Below are 25134 nucleotides of genomic sequence, written 5' to 3' on the forward strand. Positions count from 1 at the left end.
GGCTGCCTTCATGATGGCGGAGGATCAACTCCTGGATGATTTCAAGAAACAACTTCAATTTTGCTTTAGGGTGCACCCGGGCTGGAGGGGCCCATTGGGAAGACAGGTCCTGTGGGCCCTCAGGGACACCCTGGAAAGTTCGGCCCTCAGGGTCTCAGAGGAATTCCAGGGCCTGGAGTGAGTCTGCATTGAGTTCAGGGTCCATTTAATCAAGCTGTTAACATGGTTCTGTGTGTCACTGTCTTCAGGGTGAGCAGGGTTTAAATGGACCTCCCGGACAGACTGGACCACCCGGACCGATGGTGAGACCCCCACCGCATTTCTATAGTGCCAGATCAGGATGAAACTACTGCTGATTGGGTGAACACATTTCAAATCCCGGTCTTTTCAGGGCCCACCGGGGCTGCCCGGACTTAAGGGTGACCACGGCAAGAAAGGAGACAAGGTGCGTTTGTCCCCGGGGCTAACAATTCACCTGCTCCATGAACTCTGACTCAATACACCCGCAACTCTGTGGCAGGGACACGGAGGGCTGATTGGTCTCATCGGACCTCCGGGAGATGGCGGAGAGAAGGGTGACAGGGGACCACCAGGGAACCAAGGTCTGCCAGGACCTAAGGGAGAAGAGGTGATACAAGTTGGCTTCACATTAAATGTATTAATCATGTAGTGAAAAACCTGGAACCGTTCAGGAGTTAAACCTGAGTCATACTTAGTGAAGAAGTGGAAATAGTGTATATTTGACTCCTGTGTGCTTCCAGGGTCCTGTCGGCCCAGCAGGACCGCCTGGACCTCCAGGCCCCGCAGGATTTGCTGTGAGTATAACTCAAACCTTTGTTGAGATAAACCTTCATCATCTTGCATCTTCTTCTCAGGGCCCCATCGGTGTGAAAGGATCTAAAGGAAACCAGGTATGGACAACAGCAATGTTCCTTCAGATTTGAACTTGGACAACTCTAATGATGGTGATCTGTTTAGGGTCCCATTGGTCCAAGGGGAGACACTGGACCAGCAGGCCCTCCTGGACCTCCAGTGAGAACCACCTGTCGTCTTAGCTTCAATCTTCCTGGTGATCTTCTTCCTCAGGGTGGTTTCTTTGTTCTGACAGGGGCTGGCTGCGATTGGCATGTCGCCTCTGCCTGAGCAAGGCTTCAGAAGAGGACTTGAGGTCATCGTGGACGGAGCCTCTCTAGAAGAAGAAGAGCGTGTAGAAGTTGTGGAGGACGAGTGGATGCAGGGAGATCAGCCTGTACCTGATGGTTGGATGAACGAGAAGAAGGAAGGTCAAGGTATGGAGGAGGTCTTCGCCTCACTGTCCTCCATGAAAGTGGAGGTGGAGGGTTTGAGGAATCCTCTTGGGACGTATAACAGCCCAGCGAGAACCTGCAAGGAGCTGTGGCTGCTTCACTCAGATCTGCCCAACGGTACAGAAGCCCTGACTGGATCTGTGCTAGTGACGTTGCTAACACTTCCCTCGCTTCCTGCTCAGGGGAGTACTGGATCGATCCGAACCAGGGCTGCCACAGAGACTCCTTCAAGGTCTTCTGTAACTTCACGGCGCAGGGCGAGACGTGTCTGCAGCCGGACAAGAAGTTTCAGTCGGTGAGTCCGGATCAGTGCTGAGGCAGCCATCAACCAAAACCCAGTTGATTCTGTGAGCTTTGTCTTCAGGTCAAGCTCGCGGGATGGAAGGGGGAGAAGCCTGGAGGCTGGTACAGCGAGTTCCGGAAGGGGAAAAAGGTATTTCAGCGTTACTGCTTTAAATCAACTTCCAACTTAAATGCAACGGATATATGGATGTTTGGAGATTGCAGAGCCCCCGATAGACCCCTTGTGGTTGTAGACGGGACATTTATTTGAGTAGGTGTGAGGATAATTTATGGACCAGCACCACGGAGCTCCACGCCTGCGCTGTGACTCACACTGGTCCCACTGACGTGACTCACCACCTCCTGTTGTCTTCAGTTCTCCTACTCCGGGTCGGACGGCGTTCCCGTTCACGTCGTCCAGCTGAACTTCCTGAAGCTGATGAGCGCCACCGCACGACAGACCTTCACCTACCACTGCCTCAACTCTGCCGCCTGGCTCAACGCCGCCACCCACAGCCACGCGCGAGCACTGCGCCTCAGAGGCAGTAACGGTGAAGAGCTGACGCACGAGAACACGCATTACATAAGCGCCGTGTACGACGGCTGTCAAGTGAGTGCTGCGGTTCCTCCGGACTCTGTGTCTGCAGCAGTGTGGCTCATGCTCACTCTTCTCATCGCAGTCACGCTCGGGACAGGAGAGGACCGTGTTGCAGATCGACGCTCCGTTGTCCAACACACTTCCCATCCTCGACGTGGCCGTGTCCGACTTCGGAAACGCTAACCAGAAGTTCGGTTTCCAAGTGGGGCCCGTTTGTTTCAACGGCTGAAGAGACTGTTATTTAAGAGTACAAGGAGCCAAAGACACTTTCCACGAGCAGGGAGAAAACTATAGTCGAGACTGGTGCTGCATATTTATAAGTTGATGCTGTTATTTGTTTTTCATTGATCCTCGTTCACACACTGTCATCCTCAAGTCTCTGCACTAACATAATCACAAACGTATCAGGTCTGTTGTCATCGAACCTCAACGTGTACTGTTTCTTCAAGCGCTGTCGATTGTTGTTGTGATGATTATCTGTAATGTATAGTGGAGTGGCGTTCATCCCGGTGCTAACATGGCTGCAGAGTTTAATTTTATAGAGGGACCTGGGGCAGTGAATGTTTGAGTTTTGTATTGAAAATGTTTATATTTTTGACATAATAGCTGATAAAAGTGTGGTTGAAATGGCTGTGTCTGTTTGTTCACGGTGATAACATCGTAACCATCTGGCCACTGAATCATGTACAAAAACATGTTTCCACGGATTAGCTGTGAATGTAGCGCTCCAGAAGAACTACTCTGTAGGGTTAGGGTTGCCAGACTTGTCCCGATACTCGTGAGACTCCCACTTCCGCTGGCCAATCCGATGACGTCACGGAAACACAAACATCTGAGTTCTAGAACCTGGACAATTGGTTACAATGGAACAGGGCCGCAAGAACTAGCCGTAGTTTTGGTTCAAGACTCAAATCCGCCCTGAAGGATGATGATTCTTTCTGGATTTTTCTAGTTTTTTTCCTCTCAACACAGTTCTTTCCGGCCTGCTTGCCACAAACCTGGGTAGTTTTGTGATCACACCCTGAATGTGTTTGAGCTGCACGGTGTCCCTAGAGTTCATCCTCACAACTGTCAATCACTTGGTCACCTGAAGAAGCCTACTTCTCATCACCTGACTTCATGGTGCCTCCAGCACTGGACCAACCCCGGACCTTCTGTCCCTCCATCTCCACCTCACCCGAGTATCTATTCCTGTTGAGTTTCCTACTGTATAGTACTATCACAGTTGCAGACACAAGGGGGCGCAGTCATGAGGAGCAGGTTTAAAATGACCAAACTTGTGCGGAGGTGAATTGCTGATAAGGTTTTATTTTCATGCCAATTTATGCCAGAACCTCCTGGTTAGAATTAGAAGCATGGGGGGTTCGTGAACGCTCTGGAGATGGCTGAGAAAAACCTTCCCATTTTGCCTCGACTCCTCGGAGTATAGAAAGAACCCAGGTGATCTTTCAGGCAGATGACCAGATGGTTATAGAAGAACAGGTCTGGCTGCGTCATGAGCGTCTCGATGAGCTCCTCCAGGGAGTTGAATTGGCAGAGCAGATCTTTAGTCACACCCTTCACCACTTTTTTTAAGCTGTAGTTTTCCTTCAGAGGATCGGCAACTCTCATGTGTTCGATGGCGTAGTCTGAGAGATGCTTGGTGACCAGCTGGATGGTGTTCATCAGCAGCAGTTTTCTGGACTCCCATGGAAGCTGTGTGACCAGCTCCATGATCAGAGCCCCGACGAAGTGACTCACCAGCCCCCTGGAGGACGCCGTGGAGCTTCCAGAGTCGAGCTCTTCAGGCGACTCTGGGTTCATGTCACAGGCAGACATGCTGGGATTGGCTGCAGCTCTGTATGAGATCAGCCGACTGTCCACATGTTCCCTGACCATGAAGTCTTCTTCGCTGCAGGAATTGCACGAGGGAGACCTGAGTTGCTGGGTGTATGAGTCGTCACTTTGGATGGAGTTTTTGCTCGGGCTCCTGGGAAGACTCAAAATCATCATCATGTGCTTGGTGATGTTGCAGAGTGCGTCACAGATTTTCTCCGCGGGGCCCATCGTGTTGCAAGACTCCACCTGCAACCAGAGGAGCAACTGTTGGAGGAACCTTCCCACAACGTCCTCCGTCATGACGTAGAGATACTCAGCGCTGATGCTCAGCCCGCTGTCGTCCATTCTCTTCTTGGCTTCCGAGATGACCAAGTCTAAAGGTCGCCGTTCCTGCGGTAGAATGGTGGTGACTTCCGTCTGGCTGTCACCCATGTGACTGAACAGCAACTGGCTCAGCTCTCTTGAAAATATCCGAATTTCATCGCAGATAGATTTAAGTATGTTGCAAACGTCCCGTGACGGTTTGATTGGAGAGCTCAGTTTGTCGAAAAGATTCTCCACTTGGGGACAAATGTCGTTGAAAATGGCGTGTCTGGCGAGCGTCCATGTTCTTATCTCGATGGTGCGTGATGCCTTGGCGGGGGAAGGAGATGAGCGGAGTTGTTGGATGTTGACCAAGACGTCATCGTCCTCGCTTTGAATCATCACCTTCAGCAGCTCCACCATTCTTTCAAACTGCCTGCCGGCGAAGTGAACGAACCTCTGTTTGCAGTCGGCCTGAGTGGCGCCTCTGTGTCCACGAGTCAAGAAGAAGTGCTTCACCACGTCCGTGATGACGCTCAGGTTGAAGTGAGGCGGAAGGGGGCGGGTGCCCTCACTGACCTGGTGAAAGTCCCTTATGATCAAGTCCACGATTTGAGCAGCAGTGACTTGGGCATCCAGAGAGCAAGTCGGTGTGGAGTCGTCGCCCTCAGGGGTCAACTTCCGCAGGATGTCAGACACAGTTTTAGATGCTGAGGAAACATTGATTCCACACTTCACTATGGGTGTGGCCACGCCGCTGGCACACTGCCAACACTGAACACAACTCTCCTCACAATTGCTCAAGAGTCTTTTGAGGCACTCAGTGATGTGACAGATCATGATGTACAAGGACCCGAAGCTCCACATCGTGCTGGACACGTACAGAATGGGCTGGGAAACGTTGGCGGTGACGGCAGCGGACAGAGCGAAGTTCACCTTCTGTAGCACTTCCCCCTCGATGAACGCAGTCAACTCCGCTGAGTTCCTGCACGGCTGCGGTGCCACATTCAGAGCGGCGGCGAAGGTGATTGGGATGGCGTCCCCGAGTTTCACGCTCAGCTTGTCCATCAACTGCTTCAGTTGCTGCTGAGATGCCCTCAGAAGTTGGCCCCTCAGCACGGGCGCCAGGTGTCTCAGGACGTCGATGGAGAGCATCTGAATGACCTCGGTGCACATGTCGGCCAGGAGCACCTGGGTGGACGACTCCCACACCCCAGCAGCCAACATCGTCCACTGCACTGACGACACCCGCTCAAAATACTTCTTCACCAGCGGCTGAATGGTCCCTGGCTGCACTTGAATGGAATCCATGTTGCGGCTTAACAGGAGCCCAAATCTTTGAGAACTTTCCAGCTTTGTGATTGATCAAACGACATCAGAGTTTTTATACATGGACACAGCTCACATGTCACTAAGTATCGATGTTTTGGATCAAGGTTAAGATGCTTTTCTGCTTTGTTTCTGCGTCTGCTTTCTGACTGGGAAACCTTTTTTTATGATGTCACATGTTCCACTGAAGATGTGTGCCAACATTATGATGCCACCATGTTCACTTTAAGACACTTCTGTTTTCAGTGTTGTCACCAGTGACCGAACATGAACAGTGTCCTCAGTTTGACACTAGATGACGCTATCATCGCTGGCTTTGAACAAATGTTTCATGACACTGACCTTCATCTTCACTTCTGTCACTTGAGCGCCTCCATCACACCCTATCTTGATGGTCCTCCCTAGTTTCTCCTCTCCTCTTCATGATGACCACATCCATGGACCTCATTCTTCACTCTGTCCTCCCTTGGGCTCCAAACTTCTCCACCTGTCCCTCTGATGGACTCATCTCTGAGCCTCTCCTGCCTACAGTAGTTCACGACACTTGATCAAAGTTCCACTTGAAACCTGCCACTTCTCTAGTCCTGCCTCTGTCTTGGTCTACACTAAAGGCTTCAGATTCACAACACTTTCACCTTTCGATCTCCTTTATCAACATCAGAGATTTTGCTTTCAAACTCCAGGCACAGAAAGTCAGTAACTCTACCGCTTCATTCCTCTGTCCTCGCGTCTCTCTGGGCTATCCCACTTCTTCAGTACTCACTCCACCACGACCACACCATTCCAGTGGGTTTATAAGGTTGTTTTCATAACAGCAATTCAACAACGCCTCCAGAAGCCCCCTGGTTGTTTTGCTATGATTCGTGCAGCTTACGCCTATGATCACACTGTCTCCAGTGAGTCGCCACATATCACAAACTCTGCGGCACTTTAGACACCAGAGATGCCCCGGGATCAAACCCCTCCTCTCCATGATGGATGCAAGTCCAGGGCCAGTCTGGGTCCACCTGTGTTTTTTGGGTGTAATGTTTTCCGGGTTACAGGGCTCAAACTGGAATTACGACAAATGATGATGAATTATGAATCCACTTCATGTCAACAGCACCAGAATACGCTCAACAATGAGAAGATGTTCCATGAGGTCACCACCACAGATGTGCACAGTATGGAAGGTGATTACTATCTATGAAGATGAGATTCCACTGCCATTAAAGGTATGTTCATCGTAAATGGAAAAGTTACAGTGGAACCAGGAACTTACAAATTTAAGTACATCGTCCATTAGTGTTTTCTATACGTCTCACTACGGACCAAAGAGTAGGTGCCCTGTGAGGGCCCCACCCATGCTAATATTGGGAAACTGGCGCCGCAAATGGCCCATCGGTTTTAGTGTGAAAGCCCCTTTATTGTGACACAATAGATCCCCCCAAAAGTATGCAACAACAACAATAAACTTTTAATACATCACAAAGAATATTCACATTTGTGTACATCATCTTCACAGAAGAATGGTTGTGACTGGTGACTTCAGTCAGAAGCATGGTGGCTTAGCAAACACCCTCGAGAAAAAGTCCCCGATCTTGCCTCTCGTCGTCGGAGCATCCAGAGTGATGATTTTGTTTTTCAAACAGTTGATGAAGTTGCTGTACGAAGCAGGACTGGGCTGCTTCATCAGGCCGTCCATCAGCTTCTCCACCGAGCGCATGTCATGGATGAGCTCCTTCATCACCGCCTTGATGACTTTATTGAAGCAGCTGTTGTCCATCAGCACCGCGGTCAAGGGGGGACTCAGCTGTTCCAGGGCATATTCCGACAGGTCTCTGATGACCAGGTGGATGTCTTCGATGTGCATGGACTTTCTGGACTCCCATGGGAGCAGCTTGACCAACTTCATGATCAGGGCCCCCACCAGTTGGCTAATCAGCACAATGTTGGACGCCGCCGAGTTGACTGACGCCGGGCAGAACTTCTCCCCGGACAGCTGACTCAGGAAGGTGAAGTCCTGGCTACAGGTGGTCGTGTCCTGCATGAAGAGGACATTGCGGGTGATGAGCCGGCTGTCCACGTGCGCCCTGGCCAGAAAGTTGTCGTCCTCGTCCGTGCTGGAGTCGTAATTGGAAGATGATGAGGAGAAGGACTGGCGTTTGGAAAGAGTCTGTGTGTGGCGGTGGGTGGTCTGCTGGAGCCGCTCGCTGTTCTCAGGCAGCATCTTCATGATGCATTCATTGATGTCGCTCAGCGCGCCGGACACCTTCTCTGGGTGGCTGTTCAGTGACTCCATCTGCACCCACAGAAGAACCTGCTGCAGGAATCTCCACACCGTGTCCTCTGTCATCAGATACAGAACATCAGGACATGAGTCCAACCTTGTCTCCTCGATTCGCCTGTTGGCCGCTGAGAGTACAGAGTCCGAGTGCCGCTTCCCTCCCGAGAACAAGGGGATCGGACAGATCCGTCCCTCAGTGATTTGCTTGAACAGTTTATCAGTCAGTGCTCTGGAGAAGGTCTGAATTTCACCACTGATTTGTTCGAGTATCTCACAGACCTGCTCTGTTGATTTCCCACCAAGGTTGACTTTAAAAAACATCTCCTCCACGTTGCTCTGGATCGTCTCCAAATCGCCCGAGAAGACCTTCCACATGGCTTTCCTGTCAAATGTCACTGACTTGTCTCGCTGAGGTTTCAGGGCGATGAAGGAAGCGTCTTCAGCAAGACTCGACTGAGACAGCGAACTGGACTTGAGATCAATCAGGAAGTCGCAGTGCCCACTCTGGACCATGCCCTCTAAACGAGTCATTGTCTTTTTAAATTGCGTCCGTATGAAGTTTGCAAGCCTCTGTTTCTGATCCACGCTGAGCACGTCGGCGTTTGAGGAGAAGAATTCCTTCACTCTATCCATGATCAAACTCATGTTGAAGTGAGTGGCGGCTGAGTTGCTGTTTAGGAAATCACTGTGCCCATAGCAAAGCTGATGCAAGTCCTCGATGACTGTGGTGACGATTTGTGCCGCTGCCTCCTGAGCGTCCGGAGAAGGGCAGGATGGTTTGAAGACTTGGTTCCTCTCGCTGGCGACACACTCAGAGGACCATTTCTGGAGAATTCCTGTCACGGCTTCAGTGGCACACGGGACGCTGATCCCAGATTTGAGACTCTGAGATGACTCGCACCGCTCCGGCTCCTCGCTGACCAGGAATTCCTGAACCTCCCTCAGTTTGTGTTGGTCGTTGTCAATTTTCTTGCACTGCCAGCAGCAGGCGAAGCTCTTCTGGTTCAGCTTATTCAGAAATCTCTTGAGGCACATGATGATGTTCTGGATCATGCTGGAATGAGAGGTCAGGTTTCTGATGGTTGCCGGCACGTAGAAGACCTTGGTCTTGTTGGCAGCAGATAGCGCAGTGCTGACTCTCTGCAAGACCTCGCCCTCCATCAGCGCCGTGAGCTGCTGTGCACTCTGACACGCCTGCTGAGGAACGTTCAGAGCTGCAGCGAAGGTTTTGGGAATGCTGTCACCCAGGCTAATGTTGAGGCTGGACTCGCTCGGGGTGGAATTTGCTCGCTCCTGCAGCGCCGGCATCATTCGCTTCAGCACAGCCACGGTCAGAGTCTGAACAATTTCGCCACACATTTCCGCTAGAATCACCTGTGTGGCCGAGTCCCAAGACCCAGCGGCCAGCATCGTCCACTGCACCGCCGAGATCCGGTCGAAATATTTGGTGACTAGTGGGAGAAGGATCTCGGCTCTGACATGGATGTCGTCCATGTTGAGACGCTCCCCTGTCTCTTCCGGTCTATCAGTGGACTCCAGCTCAACTTCCACGGTGGATCAGCTCCATCCTCTCAGCCGCTCCACGTTTCCTCTCTGTTCTCTCTCGGGTCAAAACACGTTGCATTCGAGTGCCACGGTCCATGTCTTTAAATCTCATTGACAGCCACGCCTGGATGGGTTGGTCCCTCGTATGGCTTAATCACAGTGCGAGTCAAAAGTCTTATATCTTCAAGAGTGGCGTAAATACTTTAATCTGGTACGGTGATTCCTTTGATCTCATTGTTTCTGGGATCACATAAACTCAATTTTATGACATCATCGTCCAAGAAATTGAATAAATTGGACAGAGATTTATAAAATGTCAGTCCTTTGAAGCAGGAGGGACCAAACCTGGAGACAGATTACAAAGGTGAATCTTTTTCTGTACTTCAGTAACAACAGCAAAGTATTACTTCTTCATTTACTACTATAACAACTACTCCTTCATCACAACTCACTCTTTGAACTCCACCTGTAACTTTTCTTTCTCACACACACTCAACCACACTCTCTCCATTCAGCATTCCTCCGTCTGTGAATAACTTCCTTATTAGTGGCACAAGAAATTCCAACTATATATATATATATATATATATATATATATATATACTCAATTTAAAAAGCACAATTCAGCTTCTTGTCCCTTTGGAGAAATGTATAGATTTATTTCCTCAAGAATACAAAGCCATTTTTGTGTAAAGATGAAATGTCAATCGTTTTCTGTTTGTTAATCAGAAACATCAACAAAACAACATTTTATTTTCTAAACGCTGGTAAGTCTGAAACCTCGTCCCCCTTTCAGCCAAAGAGATCTGCGACAGACTGAAGCAACTGACAGGACGCGGCAGTGGAGGTGTGTGTTTGGTGCCCGTCACCAAACGTGAATTAATTCACACTCCGTCATTCACACACTCGTCTGTGGTGCTTACGCTTCCTCGCTAATTTGTTCTCCGATGCAAAGAGTGTGTTTGGTCGCGGAAGCGAGGAGCTTTATTGTTTTATTGGAGAAATACGAAGCGGTAGCGAGGCTGACGACGACGGAGAGGCGAAGTTTGGCGACTTGACAAACAAAATGACGGCACAAATGAAGCCGCCGAGGACGTCAGTGTGAAGTTAAAAAGGTTTACTTTCACATGCGACTGGGAAAAGTCGTGATTATGGGCGGTATTCTGTCGTTTTTCTCGCTGATGGACGGAGAGAAAACACAACTTGAGGCAACGCTCTGCTTCACAACTGAGCTGCAGCTGCTTCACTCTCCACAGTTCTCATCCTATAGTTAAGTACCGCCTCGTTCGCTGGTGGAGTTTAGACTAGACAGTCAACTGAGAGGAGAAAACAGACTAAGAATATGACAGAAGTTGCACCAGCTCCAGCCGCCGCCCCGGCAAAAGCTTCCAAGCCGAAGAGGAAGTCAGGCAAGTCCGCCAGTTCTGGACCGAGTGTTCGCGAGCGCATTGTCAAGATCGTGTCCGCCTCCAACGAGCGTGGAGGTGTGTCACTGGCCGCCATCAAGAAAGCTCTGGCCGCCGGTGAGTACGATGTGGAGAAGAACAATGCTCGCATCAAGCTCGCCATCAAGAAGCTGGTGGCTAATGGTGTCGTGATCCAGACCAAGGGCACCGGAGCGTCCGGCTCTTTCAAGATGAACAAGAAAGAAGCGCCCAAGACTAAAAAAGCCGCTCCAAAAACCAAGAAGGTCGCTGCCAAGAAACCCGTAGCAGCCAAGAAAGCACCAGCGGCGAGGAAGCCGAAATCCGCGGTGAAGAAGACGGCAGCCTCTAAAAAGTCTCCGAAGAAGGTCAAGCCTGCGAAGACTGAAGCGAAGAAAGCAGCAGCGAAGAAGGCGAAGAGCCCCAAGAAAGCTAAGGTGACCAAGACATCCGCCAAGCCGAAGGTGGTGAAGAAGCCTGCGGCAAAGAAAGCACCGAAGAAGACGTCTAAGGCAGCGAAGAAAGCGGCACCAAAGAGAAAGTAAACTTTCGGTGCTTAATAACAAAAAGGCTCTTTTCAGAGCCACCCACCTTCTCTGTTGAGCATTTCCGTCATATACAGTATGTATATATATAACCCTAACACACACACACAGTATTATTAAGCATTAAGTCTTAGTGTGACAGACACCAACGATGCATGTTTCTCTCAGATGTCAGTAAGGTGGTGTCCATGATCTGACAGAACATTCCTCCTCACACTGCAGACAAAAGACCCTGTAAAACTAGCATTATTTAGATTCTATTCAAAACTTCAAATTTACAGTCTCATTCGAGGTCATTGTCACTGGATTCACAGAATTAGAGGGTGAATCGAACGTTGAAAGCAGTTTGGAAATTCCGCTTTCCTCCAATCAGCAGCTGCGCTGATGAGACTGAAAGTTTTGCACCAATCAGGAGTCCAAACGTCATCACAGCTGCCCTGCGTTTCGCTTTATAAGACGGACGGAGGCGGCTAATACGTATCACTTCTGAGGAAGCGCGAACGTTGTTATCATGGCCAGAACCAAGCAGACCGCCCGTAAGTCCACTGGAGGCAAAGCCCCCAGGAAGCAGCTGGCCACCAAGGCCGCTCGCAAGAGCGCTCCTGCCACCGGCGGAGTCAAGAAGCCTCACCGTTACAGGCCCGGCACCGTGGCTCTGCGAGAGATCCGTCGCTACCAGAAGTCCACCGAGCTGCTGATCCGCAAGCTGCCCTTCCAGCGTCTGGTCCGTGAGATCGCTCAGGATTTCAAGACCGACCTGCGCTTCCAGAGCTCCGCCGTCATGGCTCTGCAGGAGGCCAGTGAGGCTTATCTGGTCGGCCTCTTCGAGGACACCAACCTGTGCGCCATCCACGCCAAGAGAGTCACCATCATGCCCAAAGACATCCAGCTGGCCCGCCGCATCCGTGGAGAGAGAGCTTAAATCCACACGCCTCTCACTCGACACCACAACGGCTCTTTTCAGAGCCACACACTCGAACTAACGAGCGAATGTTTCCAAGGTGAATGTAGCGGGTGGTGACCATTCTTCTAAGAAGCACACGCTTTAAACTAGATTCAATAATGAAATATACAGCATGCTCGCAGACAGCTAATTAACTGCGACCATTTTATGGCAATAATTATTCTTATATACAAAAGTCTACAATATGTCACTTAGATGGAAAAGTTAATTCTTATCAATTATGTGTTCAACTACCTTCGATATTCGTTTTGTTATGCGAATGTTTCTTGTGTACAAGACGTTTTTCACTCGGTGAGAAATAAAAAGTGGCACAGTAGTTGAAAATATCAAGATGATTTCAAACTCGTAAGACGTTCGTTCACTTTTCATACCAATGACAGGAAAACGTGATGTCATTGTGAGAGTTGACTCCGCCTCTGTCTTCGAGCACGTCCGCCATATCACTATATTCTTCGCGGCAACACTGTCGAGGACCATTTCAGTTTAACTACCTGAGCTGAGAAGATGTCTGGCAGAGGCAAGGGCGGGAAAGGACTTGGTAAAGGAGGCGCCAAGCGTCACCGCAAGGTTCTCCGCGACAACATCCAGGGCATCACCAAGCCCGCTATCCGCCGTCTGGCTCGCCGTGGCGGAGTCAAGCGAATCTCCGGTCTGATCTACGAGGAGACTCGCGGAGTGCTCAAGGTCTTCCTGGAGAACGTGATCCGTGACGCCGTCACCTACACCGAGCACGCCAAGAGGAAGACCGTGACCGCCATGGATGTGGTCTATGCGCTTAAGAGGCAGGGCCGCACTCTGTACGGCTTCGGCGGTTAAACCAGACTGGATATACTCGAAACACAAAGGCTCTTTTAAGAGCCGCTCACTTATCTTTAAGTGCTTGTTCTCTGTTCTCTCCACTCTATGGAAACGGGTCGTTATTTACATGTGTCTACCGTTTTTATTTAAGTGGCGCCAATGGCAATGATGTCTTGATTATAATGATACATTAGTTCAGTCATAGAAGAGGTTAAGAACTGTGTCACTCCACTCTACTACAGACCGAACTGCAGGTAGGCCACGCCTTCTCCCCGTGTCCATTCGCCATCTGAACAACATGCATGTTCCACCTGTAAACATAAACCATTAAAAAAACCAAACTATTGTAAATAATGTTCCTTCGTGACAAGCAACTTATATTTAAAGTATATCTCGACCTGAATGAACTTCACAATTTAGGCTTCTGTAGTCGCCTCCTAATGAATGTTTCATGATAGCACAATCCTGCTGTGGTACACCAGGGGTCCACAAACAGCCTGGAAAGGGCTGCAGTGCGTGCGGGTTTTTGTTCCAGTCAATGAAGCACACCGTTTAACCAAACTGGAGAAACTAGCTGCAGCTGACAGAAAATCAATGATTGCAGATTACCTGGTTGGTGAAGCTGTGTGTGCTGTGTTGGAGCTGGAAGAGTTTAGAGACCCATGTGGTCTCAATAAACAGTCCAGAGGTTTTCCTTTTTGGCATAAACAGCTGCAAAAAAGTCACATTAGCAAGTCTGGAGGGCACACCACAGGGTTGGTTGTTGGCTTGATTTTCAGATCCATCAGTTCTTGTTTGTTATGGTTTGACAAAATAAAGGTTCACTCTTGAATAGAACATTTGTGTTTGTGACTGGTTTCTCTTTACATTGCCCTCACGTCCGCAGCACCTCTATGAAAAACACCTAGGTTTCTGCAGAATGTACTCTACTCTCTAGTCCTCCAGTATTGTTGTGAAGTGGCAGTTTAAAAACTAGCATCTGACGTTTTCAAATGTATTCACACTAAGGTCCGATTTCAAAAAGCCTATGAATCAGTGACTGAAAACTGTGGGTCAGCTCCAACCAAGCACACACAGCTTCACCAGTCAGTCAAATTATTACTATTGGTGACTGAAAAAAAAATTAAATGACTCAATACACACACTTTGGTGGTTGATCACTAAACAGGCTTGTTTTAGATTTATTGTGATTATATATCCTAGTAATAGAATGAGCGTTTAATCTGTGTTTCTTTCAGGACGACTGTGAGTGTACTGAGAAATATTCAGCCTCACGAGCCGAGCTGAGGTTTGGATCTTAAAAATAAACTTGTCTGTCATTGTAAAATGTGATACCGATGAAGCGCTTGGCGAGTTTGATCTTTTTGAAGATGATAAAGTCGTACTAATTCCGAGCAACGGCTCGAACTGAGATGAAGTAGTGAGCTTCAGAGGCTCCGGGAGTAAAAGCGGGACACAGTCGGGAGATCCAACAACTTCAGAGTGAAGATAAAAGTGTGCAGTTTCACTTGCGACTGCTTCGATTTATGACATTTTTTTCCACCTTGTTGTTTTTCTTGTTGGAAGAAGGAGAGAAAACACAAGTGAGGTGCGGCGTCCCTACTCGGCGGAGCTGCAGCTGCATTCACTCTCTACGGTTCTCATGGCGAGTTTAAGAGCCTCTCACTCTCAGCAGCGCCACAGTCTATAAGACAGACGTTCGTTCGAGAGAAAACATGACAGAAGTCGCCCCCGCTCCAGCCGCCGCTCCGGCCAAGGCCGCCAAGAAGAAGAGCTCGAAGCCCGCCAAGACCGGCCCCAGCGTCGGCGAGCTCATCGTCAAGGCCGTGTCCGCCTCCAAGGAGCGCAGCGGTGTGTCACTGGCCGCCATTAAGAAGGTTCTCTCCGCCGGCGGCTACGATGTGGAGAAGAACAATGCTCGCGTTAAGACCGCTGTGAAGAAGCTGGTCACCGCTGGAACCCTGGTTCAGACCAAGGGCACCGGAGCTTCTGGCTCCTTCAAGATGAGCAAGAAAGAAGCTCCCAAAGCCAAGAAAGTTGCGCCTAAAGCTAAGAAGGCCGCCGCCAAGAAACCCGCTGCGGCAAAGAAACCCGCAGCAGCCAAGAAGCCCAAGAGCGCAGCGAAGAAGCCGGTGGCCGCTAAGAAGTCTCCAAAGAAGGCGGCTAAAAAACCCGCAGCTAAGAAGGCGGCGACGAAGAGTCCCAAGAAAGCTGCCACCAAGAAACCCGCTAAGAGTCCCAAGAAGGCGGCCAAGAAACCGGCGGCGAAGAAGGCTCCCGCCAAGAAAGCTGCCGCCAAGCCCAAAGCTAAGAAGGCAGCACCCAAGAAGAAGTAGACGCTCAGATCCTTCAACCAAAGGCTCTTTTCAGAGCCACCCACCTTCTCTAATGAGCCTCCGCTGTTTGGTGTGTGGTTGTGCATTGAACTATCTTATCACAACTTTACTCAATATTGAGACGACATTGCGTTATTTGGGGAGTCATGGAAGAATCTCGTAGATTATCCACCTCCGCGATAAAAAACCAACAAATCACAACACAGACGTGTGGAACAATTTATCCGTGCCTTCATTTTCTATAAACCCATATCACCGAGTGCACAGCGAAAGACTCGCTAGTTTATTCATTCACTGCTTCAAAAACGCTGTTTCACAGGAAACACTTGTTGGACACTCGACCAGCCTCCAACATAGACTCCGGCACAATCTCCGCTTCTGATTGGAGGAAAACGTTTAAGCAGCGTTGTGTAACCGCCCCCACCCTCGGACCTATATAGACGCAGCCCCACTCTTTCAAGCGCATCTCGAGCTGGACTCAACTTTTACAAGCTACCATGAGTGGAAGAGGCAAAACCGGCGGCAAGTCCCGCGCCAAGGCCAAGTCCCGCTCCTCCAGAGCCGGACTCCAGTTCCCGGTCGGTCGTGTCCACAGGCTGCTCAGGAAGGGCAACTACGCTCAGCGCGTCGGTGCCGGCGCCCCCGTCTACCTGGCGGCCGTGCTGGAGTATCTGACCGCTGAGATCCTGGAGCTGGCTGGAAACGCTGCCCGCGACAACAAGAAGACCAGAATCATCCCCCGCCATCTGCAGCTGGCTGTCCGCAACGACGAGGAGCTCAACAAGCTGCTCGGAGGAGTCACCATCGCTCAGGGCGGAGTGCTGCCCAACATCCAGGCGGTTCTGCTGCCCAAGAAGACCGAGAAGCCCGCCAAGGCCAAGTAAAGGCTCCAACACCACAAAGGCTCTTTTCAGAGCCACCCACTTTCAGCTAGAGAGCAGTTCACCATTCAGTTATAACCTGTAGTCACATTAACTAAATGAAATGACAGACATCCCGTATGTCCCTAACAATGGTCGCTTTAGGAGATTTTGCTGCCTTTCCGATTTCACTTTGCATTTTAGTTCCAGCCCAGAATAGACTGTATTCCACGTGAATGAACACGAACGCGTCTCGTTTCTCTACCGGCAAAAGAACAATTACAAACAACTCCATTCTCAGCAAACTCAGATAAACATACATATAGTACAGAAACACTCAACACACGCAGTGTCGGGCCGTAAGCTAAGAACAGCAGAAACATAATAAGTAACAAAAGCCTTTTGCAGGCAGCCAATCAGAAACAGGCAACGACACACTCGCGCGCCAGCTCCGCCACTATAAGAGCAGGAGCTGCGCCGCTGGCAGTCATTCGCTACTGTCCAGCAGCAACATGCCTGAACCAGCCAAGTCCGCGCCCAAGAAGGGCTCCAAGAAAGCCGTGACCAAGACCGCCGGCAAAGGAGGCAAAAAGAAGAAGAGGACCAGGAAGGAGAGCTACGCCATCTACGTGTACAAGGTGCTCAAGCAGGTCCACCCCGACACCGGCATCTCGTCCAAGGCCATGAGCATCATGAACTCGTTCGTCAACGACATCTTCGAGCGCATCGCCGGAGAAGCTTCTCGCCTGGCTCACTACAACAAGCGCTCCACCATCTCTTCCCGGGAGATCCAGACCGCTGTGCGCCTGCTCCTCCCTGGTGAGCTGGCCAAACACGCCGTGTCCGAAGGAACCAAGGCCGTCACCAAGTACACCAGCTCCAAGTAGACGGTGCTCCACACCCTTTATCCAACGGCTCTTTTCAGAGCCACCCACTGCATCTAATGAGCTCGCCTTACTCCCATGTTCGCAGATGAATGAATGTGTACAGTAAATTGCAGAGAAGTCGTTGATGTACTCTTCGTAAACCCACTTTCTTCAATAAAGCTGGTCCGAACACTGGGCTTGGGCCTTTAATATGTCCCCATTAGAAGCTAGTGTCCATCAGCAGAAAGGGAGCTTGAATGGAAAAAAAACGGAACATGATGTAACGTTCACATATTCACATGCCTTATATACAAATGAATTCTGCTGCTTCAAATCTGCCAGAATGGAATTAATGATGATCGCGTTGTAAACAGACGGGGTCATTCATATTTCCGCTTCTTGGTAATTTCTATCTCAAATTGCAAAAAGCAAAACTCAAGACATGCGCGGGTCACATTTATTCGCGAGCAGCGCTCATGTTGTTGTCTGTCCATTAACCGCCTTCACACCCACAAAACGGATTTGAAATGTAGCGGGACGGATTCCTCCAATCAGAGCCCACTGGGTGGATCTGTCGCGCAGTAATGGCCAATCAGTACAGGAGCTCTGGGAAAAGCGCCATACTGACGTCACGCGCGACACCGTTAAAAGACAAGCGCCAGATAAGCTTTTACAATTTTTCTGTTGAAGAGAAAGAGGATCGTGCTACCATGGCCAGAACCAAGCAGACCGCCCGTAAGTCCACCGGAGGCAAAGCCCCCAGGAAGCAGCTGGCCACCAAGGCCGCCCGCAAGAGCGCCCCGGCCACCGGCGGAGTCAAGAAGCCTCACCGTTACAGGCCCGGCACCGTGGCTCTGCGAGAGATCCGTCGCTACCAGAAGTCCACCGAGCTGCTGATCCGCAAGCTGCCCTTCCAGCGTCTGGTCCGTGAGATCGCGCAGGACTTCAAGACTGATCTGCGCTTCCAGAGCTCCGCTGTTATGGCTCTGCAGGAGGCCAGCGAGGCTTATCTGGTCGGCCTCTTCGAGGACACCAACCTGTGCGCCATCCACGCCAAGAGAGTCACTATCATGCCTAAAGACATCCAGCTGGCCCGCCGCATCCGCGGAGAGAGAGCTTAAATCCCCACGCCTCTCACTCGACACCACAACGGCTCTTTTCAGAGCCACACACTCGAACTAACGGGCGAACGTTTCATGGCACTCACCTACGAAACTTTAATTGTCAAATTTAAAATGTAAAAACACATTTAAAGCATTCACCACAGTTGTCACATCCACAATATATAAAACTATCACAAAGTCAAACATTACCGTTTTTGTCTTTTTTTTTGTCTATTGCCAAAACATAACCTGCTTCTGATGTACCGTAAAGTGGCCAAATGGCGTCTCGGGTCGTGTCCAGTCTTTGCATTGAAACGCTCCCTGTGAAATACTTGATATATCAGCATGAAAGCAGCTTTTGTGGAATCGTATATATGTATAATTCAAAAACCATCAGTCAACATTGCAATATGTATACACAATTTACGCTTCTATCTTACAGTAAGTAATTTAGCACAGCTCGTCATTTAATAATCCAACAAGTTGGGAAAACAATTGTGAAAAGATTTTATATTTATCTATTTGTCCATCAAAGCTTTAGTAGATGTAGTGTTATTTGCAGTAGTGTCAACAACATTGACATCTGAACAATGACTTCGCTGAGTGGAGCCTGAGAGCTTTGTCACTGTGGAGGGCCTCAAGTGAGGGAGCCACTGTTTGCCACTAGCTTTCCAGTCAGGAATTTTGCTTGCCAAGTTATTTCCCATCAAACCTGTCGAAACTGTTTCACAACTGAATGCTGTGTATTTATTTCAGCACATGAGGAGAGAGCTCACGGACCAGAGCCAAAGCTGTTCAGGTGGTGTGGGCGGCTCTTAAAAGAGCCTTTGTGTTTCGAGTGTATCTAGTTGGGTTTAACCGCCGAAGCCGTACAGAGTGCGGCCCTGCCTCTTGAGAGCGTATACCACATCCATGGCAGTCACAGTCTTCCTCTTGGCGTGCTCGGTGTAGGTGACGGCGTCACGGATCACGTTCTCCAGGAACACCTTGAGCACTCCGCGGGTCTCCTCGTAGATCAGACCGGAGATTCGCTTGACTCCGCCACGGCGAGCCAGACGGCGGATTGCGGGCTTGGTGATGCCCTGGATGTTGTCGCGAAGAACCTTGCGGTGACGCTTGGCGCCTCCTTTACCGAGTCCCTTCCCGCCCTTGCCTCTGCCAGACATGCTTGTAGATCAAAGTTTTCGAATTGAAATGCTGAACGTATGTGCTGCCGCCAGTATTAACTGAGTTGAGCGGACCTAATTGAAGACCACTGTAAAGAACCGCCCAGGCATTGACGTCATCGTACTGACTCCTCAATAATCGTATCAACCTCAGCACGTTCAGGAAGCCATTGCAGCCAAACCTTTGCTGCGTTTCCACTGTAGACTATATTCCACATATACAGTATACATTCTTCTCAAGACTTGAATGTTCTTTTCATTCGGGAGTTGTTGCACGAGTCTTGTACTTTTTGCATAGTATCTCCATACATTCTTTATTCGCTTTACCGCACATTATAATACATGGTTTTATTCTGAAGAGCTGGATGAGTTGAAGAGATTGTCCAGATTATCTAAAAAAAAATAAACAGAAAAGTGGTCGCTTGTGTTAAAAAATAAAGCAAGGACAAGGCAAAGTGCTGCTCCAGTACATACATATTATTCAATAGGAAAGTCTTCAGATTGAAGGTGGGTGGCTCTGAAAAGAGCCGTTGGACAAAGGGCTTAAGTTTACTTGGAGCTGGTGTACTTGGTGACGGCCTTGGTTCCTTCGGACACGGCGTGCTTGGCCAGCTCACCAGGGAGGAGCAGGCGCACGGCGGTCTGGATCTCCCGGGAAGAGATGGTGGAGCGCTTGTTGTAGTGAGCCAAGCGAGAGGCTTCTCCGGCGATGCGCTCGAAGATGTCGTTGACGAACGAGTTCATGATGCTCATGGCCTTGGACGAGATGCCGGTGTCGGGGTGGACCTGCTTGAGCACCTTGTACACGTAGATGGCGTAGCTCTCCTTCCTGGTCCTCCTCTTCTTTTTGCCTCCTTTGCCGGCGGTCTTGGTCACGGCTTTCTTGGAGCCCTTCTTGGGCGCGGACTTGGCTGGTTCAGGCATGTTGCTGCTGGACAGTAGCGAATGACTGCCAGCGGCGCAGCTCCTGCTCTTATAGTGGCGGAGCTGACACGCGAGTGTGTCGTTGCCCGTTTCTGATTGGCTGCCTGCAAAAGGCTTCTGTTACTCTTGTTTCTGCTGTTCTTAGCTTACGGCCCGACACTGCGTGTGTTTGAGTGTTTCTGTACTATATGTATGTTTATCTGAGTTTGCTGAGAATGGAGTTGTTTGTAATTGTTCTTTTGCCGGTAGAGAAACGAGACGCGTTCGTGTTCATTCACGTGGAATACAGTCTATTCTGGGCTGGAACTAAAATGCAGAGTGAAATCGGAAAGGCAGCAAAATCTCCTAAAGCGAACACTGTTAGGGACATACGGGATGTCTGTCATTTCATTTAGTTAATGTGACTACAGGTTATAACTGAATGGTGAACTGCTCTCTAGTTGAAAGTGGGTGGCTCTGAAAAGAGCCTTTGTGGTGTTGGAGCCTTTACTTGGCCTTGGCGGGCTTCTCGGTCTTCTTGGGCAGCAGAACCGCCTGGATGTTGGGCAGCACTCCGCCCTGAGCGATGGTGACTCCTCCGAGCAGCTTGTTGAGCTCCTCGTCGTTGCGGACAGCCAGCTGCAGATGGCGGGGGATGATTCTGGTCTTCTTGTTGTCGCGGGCAGCGTTTCCAGCCAGCTCCAGGATCTCAGCGGTCAGATACTCCAGCACGGCCGCCAGGTAGACGGGGGCACCGGCACCGACGCGCTGAGCGTAGTTGCCCTTCCTGAGCAGCCTGTGGACACGACCGACCGGGAACTGGAGTCCGGCTCTGGAGGAGCGGGACTTGGCCTTGGCGCGGGACTTGCCGCCGGTTTTGCCTCTTCCACTCATGGTAGCTTGTAACGAGTTAAGTTCGAAATATGCTGCGGCTAACGACAGGAAGCCTGTATATATGTCCGAGGAGGAGGGCGGTCCTTCGCAGGGCACAAACGAATGCGCGCGCTCTTTAAAGGCCTTCCTCCAATGAATAGCTGAGATTGTGGCGCCGCCGCAGTTGGAGGTGGATCCAGTGGCCAAAAGGGCACATTCAGAGTCGCGGTGTATAATGAAAAACGAACCATTTTGGAAGTCCTGGAATAATTTCGAAAAACATATTAGATCACGTTGAAGCGGGAAAACTTTAATGGTCACCATGACGTTTTGCAAGATACTCATTCGGAATTATAATCTCTGAGCAATGACATCACAAATTAAAAATCATATTTGGTTTCAACTCGAAGAGACGTTCACGTTCGTCATGAGAGAAACTCACCATGTTTACGAAATAATTGCCACAATTATCAACACAAACCTTTGAAGTTCTACGACTGAACTTGTTTTCAGAGACGAGGAATCAGGATTCGGCAGACAACGCTATGACCCGTGAAAATGTTCACCATTATCACCATAATATATTTGTGGAATGCTGGCCGTCCTGAAAGCTCATCTCACTGATAAACGAAGCTTGAGTTAAAGCAGATGCTGCCTATGTGATCATTTTAGCTTTTATAGTAGTTTTCCTCCAGCAGCGATGTAACATGTACGATAAAAAAAAGGTACATAAACAAGAATAAAGCATCCACCCCCCACGACTCAAGGACAGAGCTCATTTGAGGACTGTGAGTGGCTCTTAAAAGAGCCTTTGGATTTTTCGTAAGCGGGTGATTTTACTTGGACTTCTCTGTCTTCTTGGGCAGCAGAACCGCCTGGATGTTAGGCAACACTCCACCCTGAGCGATGGTGACTCCTCCGAGCAGCTTGTTGAGCTCCTCGTCGTTGCGGACAGCCAGCTGCAGGTGGCGGGGGATGATCCTGGTCTTCTTGTTGTCGCGGGCGGCGTTTCCAGCCAGCTCCAGGATCTCAGCGGTCAGATACTCCAGCACGGCCGCCAAGTAGACGGGAGCACCAGCGCCGACACGCTCCGCATAGTTGCCTTTACGAAGTAGTCTGTGAACACGACCGACTGGAAACTGAAGACCCGCTCTGGATGAACGGGACTTGGCCTTAGCACGGGCTTTTCCTGCTCCTTTGCCTCTTCCAGACATCTTGACGCGCTATCCTCGAGTAATGTGCGTGAATGACTCAATACGTGGCTGTCCTCTCCTTATATACGTAATGCTGCTCATTCATTGGTGGAAACTAACACTGATGCTGTTATCCAATCAGAGTTGACAATGACTCACCGCTCACGGATTTGAGTTTGAAGATATGAGGAAATATCAGAAAATCACATTTGAAAATAGTTTGAATATATGGTAGAATGTATTAATCTCCCCATACATATATATAGCTTTCTGGGGAGATTTTTAATACAGTACTCAACGCAGTGACACATCACGTTTGTTTGCATCACACATTGCATGTACTACGAGAAGCTCAAACTAATTTGATGACTTTCGGAAGACAAATCAGGAGCGGCCGCATGATCACTTTTACCTCAACATTTTGTATCGATATGTGCTGCGTGGCAAATTGGGGTGAATTGCAGCGAAAACATTTAGGAACAAACACTCATTCGAGAGGATGTGGGGCTCTGAAAAGAGCCGTTGTGATGTCGAGGCGTGGGGATTTAAGCTCTCTCTCCGCGGATGCGGCGCGCCAGCTGGATGTCTTTGGGCATGATGGTGACTCTCTTGGCGTGGATGGCGCACAGGTTGGTGTCCTCGAAGAGGCCGACCAGATAAGCCTCGCTGGCTTCCTGAAGAGCCATGACGGCGGAGCTCTGGAAGCGCAGATCGGTCTTGAAGTCCTGCGCGATCTCACGGACCAGACGCTGGAACGGCAGCTTGCGGATCAGCAGCTCGGTGGACTTCTGGTAGCGACGGATCTCTCGCAGAGCCACGGTGCCGGGCCTGTAACGGTGAGGCTTCTTGACTCCGCCGGTGGCCGGGGCGCTCTTGCGGGCGGCCTTGGTGGCCAGCTGCTTCCTGGGGGCTTTGCCTCCGGTGGACTTACGGGCGGTCTGCTTGGTTCTGGCCATGTCAGCGGAACTCTTTTCTGCTCAGAAAAAGTGACTGCTGAGTGGTTGAGGTTCCGTTTTATAAGCGCCGAGAGTCTCGTCATCCAGACGCCATTTTACAGCCCTGGTCCCGATTGGTGACTTGCGGACTTATACTCCGCCTACAAGGAAAGGGCCTCACTGCTGATTGGAGGAATCGATTTCAAATCCACCATTCAAAGCAGTTTACACCGTGTCGAGGTTCTGATATTTTAATAAAAATCCTGTCATTATACATTTGATTTGAAAGAAAATTGTCTTGCATGAAATTAAAAGATGTTCACACATTCCGTCTTGCTGCGCTTGCGTGTTGAATCAGTCCCAAAACCTTTTTTTTTAACCACGTTTTGTCGTTTGGGTTGAAGGAACAAAAAGGACTCACAGTTTGAAAAGTCAGGAACATTAGCTTCAGGATTTCCTCTGTGCCAGGAGGATTCCTTGGACCGATCCATGCGAATGATTCAGTCTTTTATTGTACTGACCCATATGCCTCATAAAGTGGACTCCCTCGAGGGTTGTGGTGAGCTTGTGTTTGTAGGGAGAGTTTATTTACTTATTTATATGCACGTTACAAGGCTTGTGATTCAACAGTCGGGCGACCAGCGGAGCTGGTGTACCTGGTGACGGCCTTGGTTCCCTGTGTCATCCCGTGCCTGGCCAGCTCACCGTGAAGAAGCAGACGCACGGCGGTCTGGATCTCCCGGGAAGAGATGGTGGAGCGCTTGTTGTAGCGAGTCAGGCGAGACGCTTCACGGGCGATGCAGTCGAAGATGTCGTTGACGAACGAGTTCATCATTGTCATGGCTTTGAACGAGATGTCGATGTCGGGGTGAATCTGCTTGAGTACCTTCTTCAAGTAGATGGCGAAGCTCTCCTTCCTCTTTTTTGCGCGTCTGCCCGGGGTCTTCGCTGGTTTCGACATGCTGACACTGAACGGGCTGTCTCGAAAGAAGCAGCAGCCTATTTATAAGCTCCGTCGTTGCATCGTTCTGATTGGCTACAGAGAAAAGGGCTTGGTGCGGCTGCGCTTTGTGACGAGCGCTGTTTATTGTACAAGACAGGTCGACTGTCAGTGTCCGGCTGTCTGCATGCGTGGAGCTGGATATTAACATGAAGATTTTTTTCCTCTTGTTACTGCAGTTTTGCGGATGTCGATTAACTAGATACTTGATTGTTGGACGTGTTTTTGGATCGGCTGGATGCGGTCATTAGACGAAGACGAAACTACCATTAAAGCAACACAAATGTAGCTTTGTTTTTAGCGCTACTACTGGTAAAATATTGTAATTGCAACTGTTGTAAAAACTTGCATAAGGAATTCTAGACATGTTTTTCGGTTCGACAGCAGGAATCTACGTCATTTCTGCTTGTGAGGAGCTACACAAGGAAGAAGCTGAAACAAAACCCTGCAACCTTTGCGGCCCTTTCTGGAATAGTGTGGTTATTAGGGCAGTGGGCTGCATGCATGGTCTGGGACACAGGTTGTTTGTATTACAATATTCAAATATGATACTGATGAAGACAAATATTTATACAGTATCTTGCGATAGAAGAAAAGCAAAAATAGTGGGCTATTTTAGTATATTTAAATTCAAATTTTGTCATCAAAGGACGGATCCAGATCAAATAATCTCAATTTTCAAAAATAGACGGGGGGCTACTTTTTATTATATTATATAAT

The 25134-nt window shown here is 49.6% G+C and overlaps 10 protein-coding genes across 14 annotated transcripts in view; 5 read left to right on the forward strand and 5 right to left on the reverse strand.

Moving 5' to 3' along the window:
• Positions 1-2802, forward strand: part of LOC128754804 (collagen alpha-1(XI) chain-like) — a 35087-nt gene extending 32285 nt beyond the window's left edge. For 4 of the 5 annotated variants that reach the window (XM_053857702.1, XM_053857703.1, XM_053857705.1 and 1 more), the window contains 12 exons: positions 70-177; positions 249-302; positions 392-445; positions 521-628; positions 762-815; positions 876-911; positions 979-1032; positions 1109-1424; positions 1490-1602; positions 1672-1740; positions 1966-2199; positions 2270-2802. In XM_053857702.1, the coding sequence (XP_053713677.1) occupies positions 70-177; positions 249-302; positions 392-445; positions 521-628; positions 762-815; positions 876-911; positions 979-1032; positions 1109-1424; positions 1490-1602; positions 1672-1740; positions 1966-2199; positions 2270-2416 (1347 nt within the window). In that variant the 3' untranslated portion in view covers positions 2417-2802. Of the gene's footprint in view, positions 1-69; positions 178-248; positions 303-391; positions 446-520; positions 629-761; positions 816-875; positions 912-978; positions 1033-1108; positions 1425-1489; positions 1603-1671; positions 1741-1965; positions 2200-2269 lie in introns of those variants that run through there. The other variant, XM_053857706.1, reaches the window with a different exon arrangement.
• A 7962-nt stretch (positions 2803-10764) lies between these two features.
• On the forward strand, positions 10765-11417 carry LOC128754838 (histone H1-like). Its single transcript, XM_053857780.1, has one exon. The coding sequence runs from the start codon at positions 10791-10793 to the stop codon at positions 11415-11417; it is 627 nt and encodes a 208-aa protein (XP_053713755.1). The 5' UTR covers positions 10765-10790.
• Positions 11418-14877: 3460 nt separating this feature from the next.
• On the forward strand, positions 14878-15553 carry LOC128754840 (histone H1-like). The gene has a single exon (XM_053857782.1). It carries the CDS (start codon positions 14895-14897, stop codon positions 15513-15515), a length of 621 nt encoding a protein of 206 aa, XP_053713757.1. The 5' UTR covers positions 14878-14894; the 3' UTR covers positions 15516-15553.
• Positions 15554-15874: 321 nt separating this feature from the next.
• Positions 15875-16399, forward strand: LOC128754852 (histone H2A-like). Its single transcript, XM_053857798.1, has one exon. It carries the CDS (start codon positions 16013-16015, stop codon positions 16397-16399), a length of 387 nt encoding a protein of 128 aa, XP_053713773.1. The 5' UTR covers positions 15875-16012.
• A 485-nt stretch (positions 16400-16884) lies between these two features.
• LOC128754854 (histone H2B 1/2) lies at positions 16885-17423 on the forward strand. The gene has a single exon (XM_053857801.1). It carries the CDS (start codon positions 16888-16890, stop codon positions 17260-17262), a length of 375 nt encoding a protein of 124 aa, XP_053713776.1. The 5' UTR covers positions 16885-16887; the 3' UTR covers positions 17263-17423.
• A 1775-nt stretch (positions 17424-19198) lies between these two features.
• LOC128754861 (histone H4) lies at positions 19199-19510 on the reverse strand. The gene has a single exon (XM_053857808.1). The coding sequence runs from the start codon at positions 19508-19510 to the stop codon at positions 19199-19201; it is 312 nt and encodes a 103-aa protein (XP_053713783.1).
• Positions 19511-20012: 502 nt separating this feature from the next.
• Positions 20013-20434, reverse strand: LOC128754855 (histone H2B 1/2-like). Its single transcript, XM_053857802.1, has one exon. The coding sequence runs from the start codon at positions 20432-20434 to the stop codon at positions 20060-20062; it is 375 nt and encodes a 124-aa protein (XP_053713777.1). The 3' UTR covers positions 20013-20059.
• Positions 20435-20912: 478 nt separating this feature from the next.
• LOC128754834 (histone H2AX-like) lies at positions 20913-22514 on the reverse strand. Its single transcript, XM_053857775.1, has 3 exons — positions 22127-22514; positions 21953-21975; positions 20913-21312 (listed from the first exon to the last, which is right to left on the reverse strand). Exons 1-3 carry the CDS (start codon positions 22498-22500, stop codon positions 20921-20923), a joined length of 789 nt encoding a protein of 262 aa, XP_053713750.1. The 5' UTR covers positions 22501-22514; the 3' UTR covers positions 20913-20920.
• Positions 22515-22936: 422 nt separating this feature from the next.
• On the reverse strand, positions 22937-23548 carry LOC128753819 (histone H3). Its single transcript, XM_053855938.1, has one exon. The coding sequence runs from the start codon at positions 23433-23435 to the stop codon at positions 23025-23027; it is 411 nt and encodes a 136-aa protein (XP_053711913.1). The 5' UTR covers positions 23436-23548; the 3' UTR covers positions 22937-23024.
• Positions 23549-23683: 135 nt separating this feature from the next.
• On the reverse strand, positions 23684-24377 carry LOC128754443 (late histone H2B.L4-like). The gene has a single exon (XM_053857067.1). It carries the CDS (start codon positions 24373-24375, stop codon positions 24022-24024), a length of 354 nt encoding a protein of 117 aa, XP_053713042.1. The 5' UTR covers positions 24376-24377; the 3' UTR covers positions 23684-24021.
• Positions 24378-25134: the final 757 nt, after the last annotated feature.

Source organism: Synchiropus splendidus, chromosome 2, assembly GCF_027744825.2.
Source record: "Synchiropus splendidus isolate RoL2022-P1 chromosome 2, RoL_Sspl_1.0, whole genome shotgun sequence".
NCBI classification, from domain to species: Eukaryota; Metazoa; Chordata; class Actinopteri; order Syngnathiformes; family Callionymidae; genus Synchiropus; species Synchiropus splendidus.

Coding starts and splice junctions, on each gene's coding strand:
- LOC128754854 (XM_053857801.1), top strand. CDS start 16,888: ATGCCTGAACCAGCCAAGTCCGCGCCCAAGAAGGGCTCCAAGAAAGCC.
- LOC128754852 (XM_053857798.1), top strand. CDS start 16,013: ATGAGTGGAAGAGGCAAAACCGGCGGCAAGTCCCGCGCCAAGGCCAAG.
- LOC128754834 (XM_053857775.1), bottom strand. CDS start 22,500: ATGTCTGGAAGAGGCAAAGGAGCAGGAAAAGCCCGTGCTAAGGCCAAG. Junction 21,976..22,126: donor AAGAAGACAGAGAAGTCCAA/GTAAAATCACCC, acceptor TCGCTGCTGGAG/GAAAACTACTATAAAAGCTA. Junction 21,313..21,952: donor AACTACTATAAAAGCTAAAA/TGATCACATAGG, acceptor ACTCGTTACAAG/CTACCATGAGTGGAAGAGGC.
- LOC128754838 (XM_053857780.1), top strand. CDS start 10,791: ATGACAGAAGTTGCACCAGCTCCAGCCGCCGCCCCGGCAAAAGCTTCC.
- LOC128754840 (XM_053857782.1), top strand. CDS start 14,895: ATGACAGAAGTCGCCCCCGCTCCAGCCGCCGCTCCGGCCAAGGCCGCC.
- LOC128754443 (XM_053857067.1), bottom strand. CDS start 24,375: ATGTCGAAACCAGCGAAGACCCCGGGCAGACGCGCAAAAAAGAGGAAG.
- LOC128754855 (XM_053857802.1), bottom strand. CDS start 20,434: ATGCCTGAACCAGCCAAGTCCGCGCCCAAGAAGGGCTCCAAGAAAGCC.
- LOC128754861 (XM_053857808.1), bottom strand. CDS start 19,510: ATGTCTGGCAGAGGCAAGGGCGGGAAGGGACTCGGTAAAGGAGGCGCC.
- LOC128753819 (XM_053855938.1), bottom strand. CDS start 23,435: ATGGCCAGAACCAAGCAGACCGCCCGTAAGTCCACCGGAGGCAAAGCC.